At 40.7% G+C, this 19,131-nt stretch overlaps 1 protein-coding gene across 2 annotated transcripts in view; it reads left to right on the top strand.

The window, feature by feature from the left end:
• The window catches only part of lpgat1 (lysophosphatidylglycerol acyltransferase 1), a 60,428-nt gene extending 49,604 nt beyond the window's left edge, over positions 1-10,824 (top strand). Inside the window, exons 7-9 of one of the 2 annotated variants that reach the window (XR_010096361.1) lie at positions 6,177-6,283; positions 7,768-7,977; positions 8,324-10,824. Coding sequence is in view for 1 of the 2 variants with exons in the window: in XM_063495519.1 (XP_063351589.1) it covers positions 6,177-6,283; positions 7,768-7,919 (259 nt within the window). In the remaining variant the exon portion in view is untranslated. Of the gene's footprint in view, positions 1-6,176; positions 6,284-7,767 lie in introns of both variants that reach the window. The other variant, XM_063495519.1, reaches the window with a different exon arrangement.
• The last annotated feature ends 8,307 nt before the right edge of the window (positions 10,825-19,131 follow it).

The following is a 19,131-nucleotide window of genomic DNA, read 5'->3' as shown; positions in this document are numbered from 1 at the left end:
ACATGATCGCTGTTGTGGTGTGTTGTTGTAGCATAGTAGAAATAAAACACTTGAATTGTTGTTTCATCTCGTGCAGTCTACCTTCACTCTTCAGGAAGATTGATAGTTTGAAATCAGAGGCGGCAGGTTTTTTGCATGCTGTTGAAAACATTTATCTATATGAGAAAGATACAGGAAGACGAACAGGAGGCTTTTTTTTTTCTTTTTTGTCCCTGAGCTACACTGGCTAGTAATCTTAATATTCACCTTCTGCACCATTGTGCCCAAGAGCAGATCTCCCAGGCATAGTCTTTATTTCCCGAGATTTCACAGCCGGAGATTTAGGACCTTATAGAGTCCCCAAACAATGACTGGCTTCGCTCCAAAGAGCCTTGTGGAGTGGACAGGCTTTTACAGCCACTGTCCAAATTTAATTAGCTTCCTACGCCGGTTCAGAGTGGAAACAGTATCTCAAGAATAAGAGCTGTACAGAAGCTAAATGACTCAATCAAGACAGTAAATATGAAGGCCTTAAAGCTTCTTATTTACTCTGTTTATTACCCTGATTTGTTTTCCTGGCGAATAAACACGTGCACATCAATCCAAGAAAATTATGCTATTAAAATTGGTCATTTATTCACCGAAGTCCTGAAAATGACTGCAGTAGTTTGTACATCACATGTCAGTGACGATCTATGTCCTCTGCTGCCCGTAGCGCAGGTCAGCACGCTGTAAAAGCCTGACGTTGAAGGTTATTGACAGGAGAAACTGCTGCTCTCCCCCAGCTGTCTGTCCGTTCACCAGAGTGTCAGGTTAACAAGCGAGCCGGTGCCAAGTGGGTTAGGGTGGAAATGAGAGCGCAGCCGTGGCCCCGCGCCAACACATCACCGCCGGTTCTTTGCTTCCGCCGCCACCGTTGTTGTACGCTGTAACACGTGGTGCTGAAACTGTGCACACAGCAGATACAAACACCACCATACTCTGTTTCTCTCTCAGCACAACATTGGCATAGCAGAGCAGCGTTTCATTTTTCACACCACTGCAAACACAGCGGAGCATTGTTAGAGAGCGCTCGGCTCGTCCTCCGGCAGCCGCTGTAATGATGCGACCCGCAGGTGCAGCGATGCGCTGATTGATCGGTCTGTTTGTTTCCTGTGAGTGAGACCATGATGATGATGATGATGTTCACAACTTTAAAACATCGGCAGCCAGCAGAGTCGTGGCCCTCATCGCTAACCTAAAAATTTCTTCTTACCTAAAATTTTAATCCTTAACTTTTAGAGATTTATATTTTTCAGTGTCACATGCTCTTTTATATTATAGCCCCAAAAGCTGTCTGTGTAAGGGGATTCTTGCTAATTTACCAGCTATTAAAAATGGAAAAAAAAGAAGTGTTTGGAGTGATATCCTTATACATACATCCAGCAGAGCTTTGTTTGTGTGTAGTGACACCAGAAAGAAATTTTAAGAGATTTAAAGTGAAGGCAGCCAATAATTATGTCATAGTAACTGGTGCAGCTGCAATAGGACATATAATCCTTTATATTTTTCTTAAATACTCTGTAAAGATGGATTTAGAGTATAGACAAATGCTGCATAATGTGCATGAATAGTTGGAGGTTTTTAAATGTTCACTTTTAGAGGAAATTTTCTGAAAGACCTATAAAGTTGTTTGTAGTATTTCCCCACAACTTTAAGTGGGTGGGGTACCCAGGTCTATTTTGACCTCATTTCACCTTTTTAAAAAAGATTATTATTATTATTATTATTATTATTATTATTATTATTATTATTATTAGTTTTGTATCTGTCAGGGAGAATAATGTTGTCAGATCAGGTTACTAGTAGCAAATCCCCCGTTTTCTGAAGTCCTGCTTTGAAGCCTCAGGTTAGGCCAGTGGTTCCCAATCTTTTTTTGCTAGACCCCCCTTTGCTTTACAAGAAAAAAATGTCAGGAGTAGTTAGTCGTTATAAGAAGTGTTTGTGAACTAAAAATCAAGAATGCGGGATTCTGTTTGTCCGTGATTTGGAGAGCCCAGCGCCTGCTCCCGACGCAGGGAAAACCAATTCTGCACTTGTGCAGGTGAAGCCAAAGGGAAGATTTGCTTCACCATATTTTCTAGTCTTTGGCTTAGAATGAAGATGGAAACATATTTGGCGATGCTTCATCTCCTGCTTTGCGTTTGTGTGGGAGCCAAAGACCTTCTTGGTCTGACGTGATGGTGCTACCCACTGTGCCACTGTACTGTTGGAGAAAGAAAAAGCCACTTAACCTGAAAGATAAATGATCATGATGGTTACTTAGAGCTGTAATTAGAAAATATTCTTGCAGCTGGTGTGAGATGCAAATGAAGCGTCAGTTGGTTTCTGAGCAGGAAATGAAACCAGTGAACATCCCATAAACTGAGTGATTTGGTTTGTCAGTGGTTTATCTGGAGCCACTTCTGCAGATGTGGTTATGGCCATTGTTCGCCAAACAAACCAGGCTGATAAAGCAGAGAAAGCAGCTGATACGGGCAGAGTGTGTTCTATCTAAGCATGCGTGTTGGGTTTTTTTGTTTGTGGGCCCGAACCAGCATCACCGCCTTCAACCTCAGCTCCTGCAGCTGCTCTGAACACCAACAAGATCCTGATTTGTGCATGAATATTTCAGCTGCAGGAAACCACTGTGGCAGCCACCTGCTACCCAACGCCCTAAACGTTCCAACCCTCTTGATAAGTGGCCCGAGTCGGTTTTTGTTTCCCTCTGCCACAGTTACAGCACTATTGGTTTACATTTTGGAGCGTGAGAGCCCTTCAAAGGCATCCTATAGTGGAGCAGGTGTGAAAGACTCTCAAGCCTTGCATGGCTTTGCAAATCATAAATTAATTCATTCATTCGATTTAATTTAATGATGCCACATTGATGATCATTACTGCAAAAAGGCAGTCAATTATCTGAAGATTTGTGCTTTTAATAGATTCTATTTATGCACCCAAAGTCAAAAATGACCAACCATAAACTAAACTAGAAGCACTTAGTGGCTTTTGTTGTTATGGTGGTAACTCGCTTGATTTCTGTACTGTTATTAAAAGTTAATAATGTTCCTATTGCGTTCAGTCTCTTAGTTTCTCTTTTCTTAGTGCTCAGACAAAGCCTCAGTGCTGTTGGCTCCTATGACACATCAGTAACAAGGAGGAGACCTGATACCTGCAAACACAGGAGGAGAAGCTTCGAGGAACGTCTTGCTTTGGCCTCTAATCACCCGATCAGGTTTCCACAGCAGTTCTGGGCAGGCTGAGCCGTTCAGGGGGCCCAATGTAGCTGTTGGTCAAAAGCTGTTTTATCTTCAAAAGTTCAGCTCTGTTAGAGCCTTTAACGGATGAAAGTGGTTGACTTGAGTCAGCTTTAACTTGAATTTTAACAGGCATTTCTTGCTGGCAGGGACATAAAAGTTGGTCTACTTAGACAGGATCTTGTTCAGAGCAACACCCACACCGTGAACTGCTGGATAATGAGCAGGAGTGTCTATAGACATGCGCTTGAAGTATATAAACCAGACGAGGGAGCATGTGTGCAATCACCAGCTCCTGTCCTCCTCGCTTGTGGGGCAAGCAGGCCGAGCCTTTCCCTCATTTGGTCATACTGACGGTTTCAGTTCAAAGATCAAGTCTTTACTGCAGCGACTCTCCATCTTTGCATCAGTCCCTTTACACTGAGCCTTTTTAACCCGTTACATTAAAGAAAGAGACAAAAAATGCTCTGTGATAAGCACTTTTTCAAATTAAAAAATTTCAAGTTCAACATTTTAAACTTGGAAATGGAAGGTTTCATGTGAGTGTTTGCTCTGGTTATTAAAAAGTCATAATTTCATTTAGAGTATCTTCTTATTCATTTTAAGTAAGTCTGCAAGTAAAGATTATTTTATCAATTAAATCCCTTATTTCTTGTTTTGCTTGGTTGATTTTAATAAATTCATCCAACTGAGGGGAACTAATTGATTCCTTTTGGCTTGATAACTAATAGATTAAACATTATCCAGGCTATTACTCGTCATTTTTCATTGTTTCTTTAATATTTATATTTGTATTCAGAGCCTCATGTGAATACTGATTCATTTAGTTGCACAGGTAATCGTCATGGCGATCATGTCTGCAGCAGGCCTTTTAGAAATGTGCCTCTTCTCTTCAGTTACATTTAAACGATGAACCCACAGGTCACATTTTAAATGATCGTTTTAGCATCATACTCGTTACTTGCTATTCCTTTCATAAGATGCTTATCTCAATGGCACGGATGTACTTTTACTGCAAACATTATCCGGTCAGGAATATTGAGCGCAGAGGAAATGCTTTGTCTAAGGGAGGAGACTGTAACCTCTATTTGAAGGTGACCAGAGGCAGGCTGTGTGGGAGTGCAGCCTACTGGAGACCCCTTCTGGCTAGAGACGAGATTTCATCGGCACTTTTTATGCTGTTTAACAGTGACCGTTTTTATCAGCCACCTACGGTTTGTGCAACGTCAGCCACCAAATCAGTCATTCAGTTTGTTCAGACACAGATTTCTCATCCAAAATTGAGTTTGAGTCATCTAGAAGTGATGAATTTGTTAACGAAAAATACAATTTTTTTTTTATTTTTTTTTGTGTGATGTCTTCTTAAATGGGAATATTTTCTAGTTTTCTTCGTCTTCTAGGTTGTCTGTAGAATGTTTTTAGAGTGTTTAACAGCTGCTTAAACACTTACAGAGAAGTTTTAATTAGTTTTAGTCAGATCCATTCAGGTCTTCTTTAGTACATCTTTATTCTTCAGACACTTTTCCTATCATACCTTCATCAAGTCAGTTTTTGAGGTACAGAAACAGTTACTTTCAGTTTGAGTTCAAAATGATGTGTAAGCAATATATTGAAGGCTTTGCTGATCTTACAAGATCCACTTTTTGTTTTGCTAACATTCAACTTGGATCCTTCTTTATTGTGAGTGAGCGAGTGAGGGGGAGGGTGCCAGTGGAAGTCTGAGAACCACTACATGAAGTTTTACAAAGGGAATGCTTGAATATAAATATTCATGACCATTGAAAACATCTCATAAAGCACAAGTGATTCACAGTGATTTGAGTCATTTCAAGGCAAAAATGTATCAAATATCTACCAGGCTCTGCTCTCCTAATGTGAGAAATGGCTGTTTTCTTTGTTTTTCATGATCATAAAATCAGGTTTTCTGACCTTTCTGACCTGCAAGACAAATGGTCATGTCATTACCCATCTACAAAAATGTAGATATGCCCCTGATACGTCTACTGTCCTATCCATAGTCAGCTTCTGTAAATTGGCCAATAAGCAGCCAGAGGAACCTTGATGCCTCCACAGAAGACTGGCAAGTTTATTTGCATAGCATTTATCAAAAGAAGCATTATAAAGTGCTTCATACAGACACATTTAAACACAATAAAGCATTAGAATGTCAATTTTGAAATTAGCTGTACAAAACTCAAGTGCAAGAGGAATATAACCGTGTAAAGCTCAGTAGTCTAAAATAAATAAATAAATAAATGCTCGATCACCTTTTTGTCAATACCTAAGGACCTCAGGCCGAGACCTGGCGGGTAGCAAATGCTGGCACCTTAACTCCTAAGTCCCTAGCATCTGTATGCAAAGTTATAAATGAAGAAACTACCAGATAATTAAAAAGTGACTGCAGTTTGCAGCTTTACCAGTTCCTCTGTATGGCTGTACATGAGTTGGAAGCTGAATTTCCAGGATTTAATAGTGTGGCTTCTCTCTGACTTACAAATGTAGCTTCTATGTTTGTTGAGAGCTGCACTGATCTAACTTTGTCAGTTTGAGGGGAAAAAAGGGACAGAGAGAAAATCTGACTTTCTCCTCCCACTCACTTTTGAGCGAGCTCTGTGAGTTGTCTGTCTGCTGTCGGGGGCTCCCTCAGCACTTCTGTCTCTCTGTGACACTCTGATGAGCTGGCCAGCTAATGAGTCCCCCAAACAAGCTGAAGCTACAGCAAACACAGGCTGCTGTAATAGATTCCAGGTTGAAATGGACTGCTGTGCACAGGGTCCACAGCTGACTCCCTGGGATTTTGGACTGCAGCTTGCACGACAGATCAATGCAGACAGTTTTTGCTGAGTGAGACTCCAGAAACCCTTTTCTGTGTTTCATCTCTGTCTCTCCCTGACTGCCCGGCTCTTTTTTTTTTTTCCTCAGGATGTACCCGATAAAAGAGGTTCCTATGGAGGCTGAGGCCCTGACTGACTGGCTATATCAGAGGTTTGTGGAGAAAGAAGAGCTACTGGCCCATTTCTACGACACAGGTATGTTACTGTGGTAAAATCAAACTGAAGCACTATGGTACTAGGGATGAACTGGTTCAGCTTTATCCAATACCACTGCTTTGACTTCAATTTATTGGCAGTGGTCTCGTTTCAGCTAAATATTCTGTCTTTACTGCGCTTTGCTGTGGTTTGAGGCTATGCTGCTTTCTGCTTTTCCCTACTCTAAATGTCAGGGTGTAAAATGGATGATGATGATGATGATAGTATTGATCAAGAGTGGAGAACCTGTGCAGTTGAATGTTAAATACACCTGCCTGAGCATTTCACATTTGTTCCCTGGGCATGCACAAGCCAGAAATGGATGACAAAAAGTCTTCCTAATAACAAATGCACAGTTTGAGTTAACAGTAGTCAGTCTAACAGTGAATAGTGTGCAGCAGCCTAGCTTAACACAATTAAAACAGGCAAAAAGTTGGAGCTAGTTTCAGGCCCTGAAAAGTGAAGCCAATGTTCAGTTGCATTGAACCAACATTCATTTTAAAGGCCACCAGGGGGCGATGTGTGTGGTTGCAAAAAGACTTCTTGTCTTACTAAAATATATGGGATGATGAACCACTATATATACTTTACTAATGAATTTCAGTGTCAGTCACCCTTATTGGGTCATGCTGGATAAAATATCGAGTCCATCTTGTAGAATTTGGTCATTCTTAAAGTCAAAAGTGAGGATTATCCAGCATATATCTAAAATTGATGAGTCGGTAATCAATGAGGGTGCACTTTCACAGTCAGATCTGCCCGCTTGCATCAAATGCAGTTTGAGGATACCAAAGTGACAAAGCCAAAAAAGATTATTGCAAGGGCTCAGAAAGGGATTTTAGGTGTCTGTGTGTGATGTCACCGTAGCTGTCCATCTTTTATACCGAGGGTGTCAAACATGAGGACCACGGGCCAAAATTGACCTCGCAGTGTCTCCACTTTGGAAAATGTGAAGGAGGGCATAAAGTTTGGATATTATAAACATATACATTACATAAAACTTCATGTTTTTTTTTCACTAACGTCTATAGAAATGTCTGTATTTAAAATACAGTTTCATTAGTGAAGCATGTTATTGACTCTTTCAAATTCTCTTAAATATACACGCAAAGTTTGCCTTCCTAGTGTTTCGTACATGGAAGTTGCTTCATTGACTTTTGCCTACAGTTGATTACTCAGTTTTTTCTCCTACTTTTATGCTAATTAGTTGACTAGTAAAACTATTAGCAAGCACTTGGCAACTGTGGGAAGGAAAAACTCCCTGCAGCCTTCTGCAGCCTCCCATTCTACTTTTCAATAGCCTAGGAACCACAAGTAAGTAAATTAGTTGCCAGGAGCACCCAGACTTATGACCAAAATAGGGGGCACTTTGCCTGAACTTCTGTGGTAGTTACAAGTTATCATAACCAAATAAGCACAAAAACCAAGAGAAAGCACATAAGAGCATCCTGGTGATGAGTCTGCATTTATTCGTCCCCCAACAGGATCATTCCCTCCTCCAGAAGGACGGAAGGAGGCGGTTTCCCGGCAGATGACCCTCGACCCCGTGTGGCTGTGCCTGATCCAGTCGTTTGCTTTCGCCTCAGGCTACATGTGGTACAGCGTCCTCCAGTACATCTACTGCTGTTTATTCTGAGTGCGCTGATGAGACGGGAGTCTTTATTGGACCACTGGGAGAGCCTCAGGATTGGATGGTGTGTGGCCCAAGTGTCATACATAACCCCCCTCCCCCCATACGATGGATGAATGTACAATTTGCAGAGGCGAGACTTCACAGGAAAACATATGAAGACAAAGTACAAAAACACGCAGATTACACACAAACCCCATACGATATGAAACTGGTTACGGGCATAGTTAACTAACTTTAACACAACCCTAACGCCCCACACACATACACACACACACACACACACACACACACACACACACGAGAGAGGCGGCCTAGCAGAATAATCTCACTTGTCACGACCCACATTTTGATGTTTACACGTCCTCATACATGTAGACACTCACAAGTACATGACTTTTTTTTCAAAGGTAACGATATGAGGCTCAGGACTCCTCCAGAAGATGCTCTGGACTGGACTCTTCCCCCCTCCCCCCACTCCCAGGCTTTCGCCGCAGTAGTTTTACAGAGTATAAAGTATGAATGGATGCGAATGCGTGTGCAGGAATATGTGTGACCAGAAGCATCATGTCTGCCCTTATTCTTCCTTCTGGCGAGAGTCAACGAAGCCCACCGGACATCTCTTTCGGTCCGCTGATGAGTCAGCTGGCTACATTTTGCAGAGCGAGCGGCCGTACGAACGCTGAGGCCGAGCAGCCGGCCGCTCCTCTGACCGTCATTGCACTAAGGATCCATACTGCCCTAACTGCTCCCTGCTCCAGGAAAACCTCCTGAACGGTAGCTGTCAGTGTTTTCTTCTTTTTTTCTCCTCCCTTAGCCCGCATATCTTCACAACAACGGCCACTGTATTTGTTGTTGATGTCTTTTTTTTTTTCTTTTTTTTTTCCTAAAGTGTTTTTTGTTTTTTCTCTCTCTCTCTCGTCTGGACTCTTTTTCCGTGTCCGTGAGTTTGCTGAGAAACGGGGGGGATCATGTTTACATTGGTGGCTTGACTGAAAACTCTAAAAGGGACGATGGCTATAATGTGGCGGTTGATTAAGGGATTGGATTTTCTTTTTCTTTTTTTCCCTCGGTGAGATGTGATGTAACACTTATTTCAAATGAAACAAAAAGAAAAGTACTGGCAAGATTTTGGATTTGAAAAAAGTAACCCTACTTTCTCTGCTTTCCAAAATAAATACCGATACAGCAGAGGATCGCTTCAGCAAGGCAAGACTGAGAAGGCAGAGACACTGTTCCCCCATCGGACTACGTAGTTTTACAAATATTTAAGCCATATGCTTATTGTTGTCGGGGTGGGGAAAAAGACATGGAAAATAAACATGATTTTTATAGAAAGATACCCTAATGCATTCTACAATAGAAATTTTGGCTTACAGAACTATAGGTGTCATCATTACTGTAAATTTACAGCATAACCTGCCTAAGTGAGTGTGTGGTCGTCTTTATTTCCCCCCCACACCCCCATCCAACCATTGTTGATATATGATTCAAGTTGTATTGCTCTGTGTTGTCAGAGTGTGGCAGCGGTTTTCAAATTTTTAGTTTCTTTTTAAATTACTTGAACTGTTCTGTCCTCATGTCCCAGTATGTTTAAATCTTGTATATAACAAAGCTGAGGAAATGTGTGAAATGACTGAAGCCTGTCTCTCTTTTCTCTTTGTTTCTTTTTGGCTCGTGATCATTTCAAAAACTTTTATTTCAAGATATGAATGTTTTTTAAAAAATAAGAAGAAAGCAAGGATTTTATCCCCTCCCCCCCTTCACTTATCAGTGTTATCCCGTATTGTTTTGACCAGGAAGTTGACGTGTGATCCGTTTCTGTGAGGTTATAGCTGCTGTAGGTCCACGTGAAAAGCGACACACGGTCCCAGTTTTGTGGGAAAAACTATTAACGCCTTACCAGATGTTCTGGTTGACCACAGTCCTCTGAATAATTCTGTTCCCTCGCTTTAAACGCTCGACAAACGTTGCTGTGAGGAAGGATTTTGGGGTGTCCAGGTAAAACTGGTCCAGTGAGGGAGAAATCACTGATGAGGGGGAAACTCTGCCAGGGCCCCTGCGAAGATGCAGATGTTCTCTCTCGAATGTACTCATGTTGTGGTTTTGCTTAGCCTGCTTTAATATGAAAATGATTGAGGAGCAGTGATTATTATTGTTGTAAAAAAAAATGCCCAAAAGGTGCATTTCTAGTAGCTGCTGCCCTCCCTCTGTGCCACTGTTGATTTAAATAAAAAATAAAAATAAAAAAATGTGTGAAATGCAAAAAAAAAAGGGCTACCTGGCTAGTTAGGTAGGTGAAAACATGTAAAATCAGGCTGTAATGGTGTTTCATCCTTTGACCCTTTCAGATTCCCCTCCATTGTGAGCGTGATTTAAACTGAAGCGTTTTTTTTTTCTCATCTTTTTTCTTTTTTTTCTTTTTTTAAATCTTTTTTTCAATTTGTTGACCATGTTTCCAAAGAAGGCAGGGAAATCATGTTTTCCTAGATGTGGTTTTAGGACATAAACACAATAGGGATTTAAACAAATTATACTAGAACTGTCTGTAATTTTCCATTTTGTACTTCTCCTTTAATTCCTAGCTACACAGCCATTTTACAACACAAACAAACTTGTGCTGGAATAAAACATAAAGATCCTAACGGTGTGCTTCTCATCAATGTATTCTTGCACTCTAAAAAACAAGTAATATTGGGTTAGAGCCCTTTTTGCTTTTATTTATCGATTCAACAAGGTGCATGACGGTTTTTGGAGATTTATCATATGTGGCACCCAATGTGGTCTTCTGCTTCAAGCTTTCAAACACTGTGCCTTCAGAGATGCTCTTCTGGATACCTTGGTTGTAAGGAGTGGTTATTTGAGTTACTGTTTTCTTCCTATCAGCTTAAAGCAATTGGGCTCAAACCATTCTCTATAAACTTTAAAGATGGTTATGTAGGAAAATCCTAGGAGATCAATAGATCGATTTAAAGGAGAAAAAAAGTAAAGCTACCAACTACTAAAAATAAATAAATTCAAAACTAGGGGTAGGGTGCATGTTTTAATTGAATGTTAGAAACGCAGATCGAGCCATTTTCTTTTCAGTTGGAAGTTTGTCATTCACACATGCACTGGAAATGACAAACTAATGTACCCAAAGGAGTCTAAAAAAAAGATCCGAGTGGAGACGAATGTGGTGCAGAATTAATCTCCTAAATTGTGCTGTGAAAATCGTCAGTTCCTGCTGATTTTTAATTCTGGTCGTCTAGGAAGGGTTCCTCTCTTCTGCCAGCAAATGTTCCCGTCTTGTTTTCAGTGAGGTAACAAACTATCAGAGGTCCTGGGGTAACCGAAAGCCTGTATTTGTTCAGTATTGTACCCTTTGTTTAACCGTGGCATCAATGTCTGGCTGTTGAAAGTAACTGGGTTCTGTTACAGAGCTCTGATTTCAGACACTACGAGGCCTCTCAGCAGCAGACGGAGATGATCTTACGTTGGTGAGAGGGCCACAGATGCATCAGACTAACATTAGTATGAAATTATCATAAGACCCGACACGTCAAGACGTAACGTCACGCAGTTCTGAAGCATACTGTGTTTCCCCATCAGTGCATGTTTATCATCATCTATTAAATAAGGCTGGTCCAACTCTAACAGGGTTTCTAAGTTTACTTTACGTTTGCTCTCTCAGTCTGACCTTCATGGCCTCATGCCCCAGAAGCCTTGCCTGTTTGAGGTTTTTATAATTGGCTATTTAGCTCTGTCAGCTTTCTATGGGGTGTTTGCATATGCTCCCTGTGCCTGTATGGGTCTACTCAAGCTTCCTACCATGGTCCATTTGCATGTTAGGTTAACTGGTGATTCTAAATTGACCAAAGTGTCGATGCAAACTGAGGTAAGAAAAATGATATATAAATGCAACCCCATTTCATACTGAAAAATAAAATGCCTGCAATGCAAATCTTTTATTTAAACCAGGAAGATAACTCAAGATCAGGGTAATCGTCACGCTTTCATCAACTTCTTTTCATCATGTTTTAGTGGTTCGCTGATGTGTCATTTGCAGTGTAACCTGTCATTTGTCATTTTGAACATATGGTTGCTAAAAATCTTGTCCTCATGAGCCTGTTGTTCATCACATGAGCAAAAGTGGCTAAAAATAAAATTGTACAGGGGGGAACCTTTGACCTGTGTTCTGCATGGACAATGTGGACTTGTATATTTTTCTAACAGTTTAACAAACAAAATAATAGAAAGTTGCATTATTTGACACAATAATGCCACCTTGAAATGGCACTGAATAGTAGGAATGACTCAGCAACTTCTCACTGCATCGGCGAGGGTTAAATAACTTGTTGCCAGCTGCACTGATTATCCAATGGAAACCTGCTACCTATTTGCTTAAATCCCAGTGGTGGCCAGGCAGTGCACTTGGTACTTTAAACCACTTGGTCAACAAACACTTATATTCCCAAATCAGATGCACTGACAGAAATCCAAATGCCACCTTTCCTGTTTTGCCAATTTGCCCTAAAATTATTGGCTTTGCAGACTAAACAAACTAATGCCAGCGTGACGTTCCATCTACTACATTTCTGCAGCAGCTGGAGTGAAATTTGAAGGGTCAGAGCTCCGGGATGCCACACGCTCCGGGCAGCCAATGGGAAAAAGGCAGGAAGTGAGCTAGAAAATGGGATTACGCATACACCGAGCTTCACCAACATACCAAAGGGCTAACAGTGAGGAGCGACGGTGGCTGTTGCTCAGTGTGGTGATCAGATGGAGGGAGGAGCGTCATCACTCTCCTGCTCCTCAGCAGAGCTCTTCCCAAGGTTGGCCACATTACACAGAAACATTAGTCCCTAGAGGAACTTTACTGTCCTCTGCAGAAGCACCGGCGTTCCTCCTCGGACACCTGCAATGAGCTATTTCACGGGCACTGCTCCCCAAGGTCCTCAATGTCACGCCTTGATGGCTGCTCCCTCGTGAATGCTCGGGTGATGGCGGTGTCCCTTGAGTCAGCAAGCACTAAAACATCCAGCTGTGGAGAGAAGGCTTGAATGTCATTGCAACAGCCATGGGCATCGCAGAGTCCTCACCCTCTCTTTTCCTCCCTGTCATGCTGGTTCAACCCTCGGTGTTCATATGCTTCATGTGCAAATACTTGTCAACAGATCCTGCTGGAACTCATCAGCAGTCAGAAAAATGAAATTAAGAGACAGGTTTGGGCTTTTTTTTTTTTTCAGGCTCAATCATTACCGTGAACAGAATGTGCTCCTCAAAGAACTGAAAAACCTTGCACTGCTGGTGTGATTGTTGTTGTTTGGTCATAGCATCTTAAAATAATAATAATTAAAAATAACAAACTTGCAGAATAAAGCAGCCAGGTGTATGTGTGTGTGATGCATAAGTGATTATCCTGGCTACCTGTGGATGATTAAGTGTAGAAAAGCACACTGTTATACTGACACAGTACTGTGAAAAAGCAATTACCCATTTCATTTATTATTATTTTTATTTGTCTGTAATGATGGACAAAATGCAATTTTTAAATGGCTTCATTTATTAAGGTCTAAAAGTTATGCCAACCTACCTGGAGCTGTGTGACCTCTGACCTTATCCGAGTCTAGTGAGACCTGCAGGTCTTTACTCTTTGAGTAACTATGGTCGTGACTGACACACTACTGTTTTTGTACCTTTTTGTTTTTGTTCTGCTTTTAGCATTTTCGGTGCTTTAATAATGTTGTTTTGAACTATTACGATGTGTTTTTAACGTGAACCCTGTGCTTTGTGTTTCTGATAATGGGGATCCTAATAAATAAACAAAATCAGGAACCAAGTCACACAATAAACGACTGCAAATGAAAAGTAAGAGCTGAATGACAAAATACCATCAGGCACCCTGATGAAGTATTTTTATGTATTTTTCTTTGATAGGAGGTAGTGCTGATTTTTCTGTTATTAAGAAAAAAGGAAGACAAAACATATAGTCTTCATTTTGTAACAATCAGTCAAAATATGCTTTGATTGCAGATTATTTCTATTCCACACCTCAAAGGTGTAAATATAGTGTCCACATCTTCTAGCTGCTACTGTCAGTAGGTTAATGCACCATGCTGCAAAGCTCATGCAAGTTTCCTGAATGTCACGGCGCTCGGATGACGAGACGAACACTCACTGGTGTTACAGCTAGATGATCTCTACTTATTTAGGATTTCTTCATGAGTCGGATCATACTCATGCTCAAGTTCAGCTTCTGTTTTAACCTAAATTTAACAGCTCTAATGTTTTGTGTCTGCAGCTTGGACAGTAGTAGTGCTGTAATGTTGGAAATATCCTGCCAAATTATTCTAAAGCACCTTTATTAGATGCTGCTGTGTCCATCTTCATGATTTTCCAGACAGACTTGCAAGCTGAAAACAATCCAAGCTAAACTATCTGAACTGGTGCTGTGACAGTCACTAATCACAAAAACTGCTCTCATTTAAAAAACTACTCTGTTTATAGACTGTTTTTTCTCCTTCTTTTGTACATTTAGTTGTCGCCGTCCTCTTCAGGTAAGTTCACATCCTTGATTAAATTCTTAAATGGCACCCATTTTAGCTTAATATTTAGGTAAACAAGTACAGACTAATTTCATCTCAGATTAGTTGGGCAAGTAAAATTACTGCATAGCTCCACAAAAACAAATCCAAATCTTGTCTGCAGAGACTACCTTCAGAATTTGGGAGGGGAGAGGCTGGAATGGCCAGCCTGCAGTCCTGAACTCAACCTCGTGAAAACCTTGATGGTTAAAGCGGCAATAGTTTTAGCAGCCAGCAGGGGGCGACTTCTGTAGTTGCAAAAATACTTCTGTTTATATAGAAGCCTATGGGGAAAACTGCTCTCGGCGCCCTCGCTCTGTGATCTCCGTAAACACTTCCTCCTGACTTTATGGGCTCAGTCTCAAGTTTTAAGCCTTACTGGATAAAAAAATGAAGTTAATTTTGTAGATTGTGGTCAATCTAAGAGTCGGGAAGATTATCCAGGATCAAGATTTCACAGTAGTATCTACCCTTCGGTCCATCACATCCGGTTTCAAAACGCCGATATGGTGGCGGCCGCACTCATTCTTGGCAGCTGCATGCATTGCAAGCATGTGTTTGCCTCCTTTGCCCTTTACACTGTCCGCCAAAGAATAACAACCCACCTGGATGAGCGATAGTGCTATAAAATGTGTGCCACGTTTATGTGTTTGGAAAAGTCTTTGACTGGAGCTGCACCCAATGAAAGGGAATCAGAGGTGACAGAAGACCCATAAGCTTCCAGTAACCCCCATTACAGCCCACCAACACCCCGGCAGAGGGGAGGAGGATATTATGGGATGGATCTCTTCTGTCCTCCCTGTCACTCCCTCCCATCTCCTGGCCTTTAACAGGGCCAGCTGACGTCAGAGCGGCCTCGGGCACCCGACTGTCTCTGTTGTTTTTAGCTGTCAGTTTTCCGCTCGCATCCTCCTCCCACCGCAACTGTTTCTGGCTGATATCCAAACTCCTCCAGCGCTTTGTAGGAGTGACCTTTGCAGAGGCAGACTGACAGACCGGCCCGGGCGCTCACTCTCTCGGTGGTGCGAGTGGTGTCAGTGTGTGGCGCTGGCAGCGGAGAAGGGGCTGAAAGGATAATCTGAGCTGTGACTGTGGCTGCCCCGCTGAGAGGACCGTTTACTGACGGAGATCCCAGAGACTGCGTTTATCTCGGGTTGAGATCACGCATCACTGCTAAACTCCGAAATCAGCTTTTATCGAACGCAGGGAAATGAAACGGACCAAGAGAAAACCAAACTTTTACTTCTATAATTCATGCGTCTTGTCTTTCTGAAATTGTTTATCATTTATTTAATTTGAATTGACTTTTTACTTTTGTTAGATTTAGAAAAGGTTCTTGCACAGTCTCTTTCATGTTTTTCCTCCCTTTTATGTAGTTTAAACCCTTTTAATAATGTGTTTTAGCACCACATTGTACAGTTTCTGTATACTGAACCTCCGAGCCTTTAATATAATTATATTTTATGGCTTTGGCTTTTTAAATTAAAATATGTTCCATAACAGACCCACTTACTGTATTATGTTCAACATTTTATTTTTTACTGTTACTTATTAAGCTATATTTGGTTTTCTTGTTTTGTCATTATTCTATTTTTTTTAAAATATATTTTACTTTACAACAGTGTTGAAACAATTTTGGTTTTTATAACACACTTACATATCTTAGTCTATATAATTCTGTTTAATACATTTATGACAGTTACTTTTATTTATTTGTGATGAATAAAGTTGAAATAAAAATACAGGAAGATCTTATTCAAGTCATGTTCTGAGTGAAGTGGATGTCAAAATTATCATGAAAATAAGAACAATATAGACTGATAACAAGATCACATCAGTAAGAAATCTGAGGAATGAATTAAATTATACAGTTTTTGAATCAATGTCTTAGTAAATCATGAATTGGGATTAAGGGATCTGCTCTAAAAAATTTGTAGGCTCCTACTCATTGAACAAAACCTTTTCTGTGGCATCTCTGTTACCAATTTTAATTGTGGCATTCCTCAAGGCTCCCTCCTTGGCCCACTTTGTTTTCCTTTTTTTCTTCTTCCTTTTTGTGTATATTGGTCACACTGAAATCATCAAACAAATTTTAATATTAGATAAGGATAACCTGAGTAAATAAAACATGTTTTTTTCCCTCGTCAATTAAGGGGAAATAAAGCTATCTAAACCTACTTGGCCCTATGTGAAAAAGTCTTTGCCCCTCTTGTTAAATCATTAACTGTGATTAACTATTTTTTCTTTGGAAACCTGAATTCAGTTTCACTCGCTACACCCAGTCCTGATTACTGGCAGACCTGCTGGATCAAGAAATCACATAAATACAACCTGTTTGACAAAGTGAAGTAGACCAAAATATCTAATAAATAAATAAATACAAAAAACACATCATGCCATAAACACATTTTCCAAAAAAATAATAAAAAATGCCTATAAGTGATATCAAATGCTGAGTATCTCATAAGTTTCTAAAATTCAGTGACTATTTGCTCTTATTTTTTCCTGCTTTGATTAAAGACAATGCTCTTTACACCGTGAATAGGACTCTCCTGGGTTTTGCGATACCTAAGCCCAGATATTTAAACCATCCACCTTCTTCTGCTTCTACTTCTTGCAGCTTCACCTTTCCACCTGTCTCCCGCTCATTCACAGACATGTATTCTGTCTTGCTTCTACTTACTTCTACTTCTACTTCTACCTACTACTTTATTCCTCTTCTCTCCAGGATCTTCTCCACCTGCTCCCTATTTTTGCTATAGATCACAATGTCATCTGCAAACATCATTGTCCACGGAGACTGCTACCCGACCTCATCTGCCAACCTGTCTGTCACCACAGCAAACAAGAAGAAGGGGCTCAGAGCCGATCCCTGATGTAATCCCACCCCCACCTTGAACCCATCTGTCACTCTTACCCTGACCACTGTCTCCCTGTCCTCACACATGTGATATGAGGACCTTCCTTATATATATGATATAATTCCTTCCTTGTGCAGTACCACAATTATTATTATTATTATTATTATTATTATTATTATTATTTGTTTGTGTAAAAAACAAAAAAACAAAAACATGTGGATGGCAATTTGAGTTGCCACTACCACCTTTTTTTCTTTTCCCTCCCTCTTCTCCATCAGCACCAGTCGGTCAGAGCAGACTGTCTGTAGGACATAAGCGAGTGAGAGCAGAGTGAGAGGTCGCTCGTGTTGCCGCTCTCAGATGGCGACTCTTCAGGAGGTCCTGCTGGTCAAATCAAATGACCAGTGACAATAAGACGACTACCAGCTTTTAACATATGCAGTCTTGGGCACTAACAGTCGGTGACCTTTTTGTGTCCCCAAAGATGATTCTCCCCCAACTTCAGAGATGGCAAGCATTTACACAGATGCATGTTTTTATTTGATCTTTCAGACTGCTTCAGACCTCATTTAGGTTTTCCAATGATTTCACATAGCCTTAAAAAAAAGTTTCTCGATCCTTTGTTATGGATATCTTATTGACCTGTTCCCTTCTTTGCATGATTAATATTATAGAGAGCTACTCCTGCTGTTCCTTGTAAAATCATAAATCCCAGTCCCCCAGTACAAAAGACAGGCCCAAGAGGTAAACAGAAGCGTTTGTCAAACAAGTAAAAATTTTTTGTCTTTACATATAAGTTGTGCATACCTTACATGTAGAAAATAAAAGCCACAATGTCATACTAACCTAACAGAATTACATAAACACTAAAAACTGCCAGTAAATATATTAATTCTCATATGATTTTCAATAAATATTCTGCAGAAAAAGTTAAAAAAAATTTCATTTTGTTATTATGTGTCTTTTTAAAAAAGACAATTTTTAGATCTTCCTATATCTCCGCAAAACAGGCTAAAAGGGTTTTATCTTTTCTCCCTTTAATTACAATTTTATTATATATATGAATTATAATAAAGCTGGGTTGTGAAAGAAAAATTTAATCTTATTGGGAGCTCAAAACCGGCAGTGCTGCTAAGGTGTCATTCATAGGCCGGGCCACACGTGACTAAAACCGCATTCTTCTTTTCAATATGCACAACATAACTGTGCATAGTATCTCCTTCCACTCCAGAGAGAAATACATTTCAAAATCAATGGCAAATCCCAGTTCCGCCTTTTCTTAAAAAAAAAATAAAATACAACCATCATAAAATTCAAATTTCCTGAATAAATGAATTTCCTGACCCCGTTTACCTTCACGCTGCGCCGATGCCGGCTCCCAAACCCGCGGTTGCGCTCACCCGGACCATGCGATTCTGGCGCCACCTCGTGGAGAGGTGGAGCACAACTCCTGTGTGTCGTCTACCCGCTCAACTCTCGCGGTACTCCGGCGCTTAGCAACCTCACAAGTTGCGTCTCTGCGCTGACCAATCGGCTGCCAATCAGCTGCGCGAGCAATGCCAATCACAGTCAAGGATTTCGGCACCAATTTAAACAGAGAATAATCACTTCCTGTTTTGGTAGTTAACGCTTGAGTACACGATAGAGGAAAGAAAGATAAGCAAATGAATCTTAACCATTTAAACATATACATAGACAGAAAAGGCGGTTTAGGATTAAACTGAGAGCCTGTGTTGAAAGACACTACTTCCGGTTTATATTTACGTTGCCGTTAGCTGACGGTGACGCCAG

Source organism: Pelmatolapia mariae, linkage group LG15 (genome assembly GCF_036321145.2).
Source record: "Pelmatolapia mariae isolate MD_Pm_ZW linkage group LG15, Pm_UMD_F_2, whole genome shotgun sequence".
Lineage (NCBI taxonomy): Eukaryota > Metazoa > Chordata > Actinopteri > Cichliformes > Cichlidae > Pelmatolapia > Pelmatolapia mariae.
Note: the sequence above shows the minus strand (reverse complement) of the source record. Positions and strands in the feature narration are given on the sequence as shown.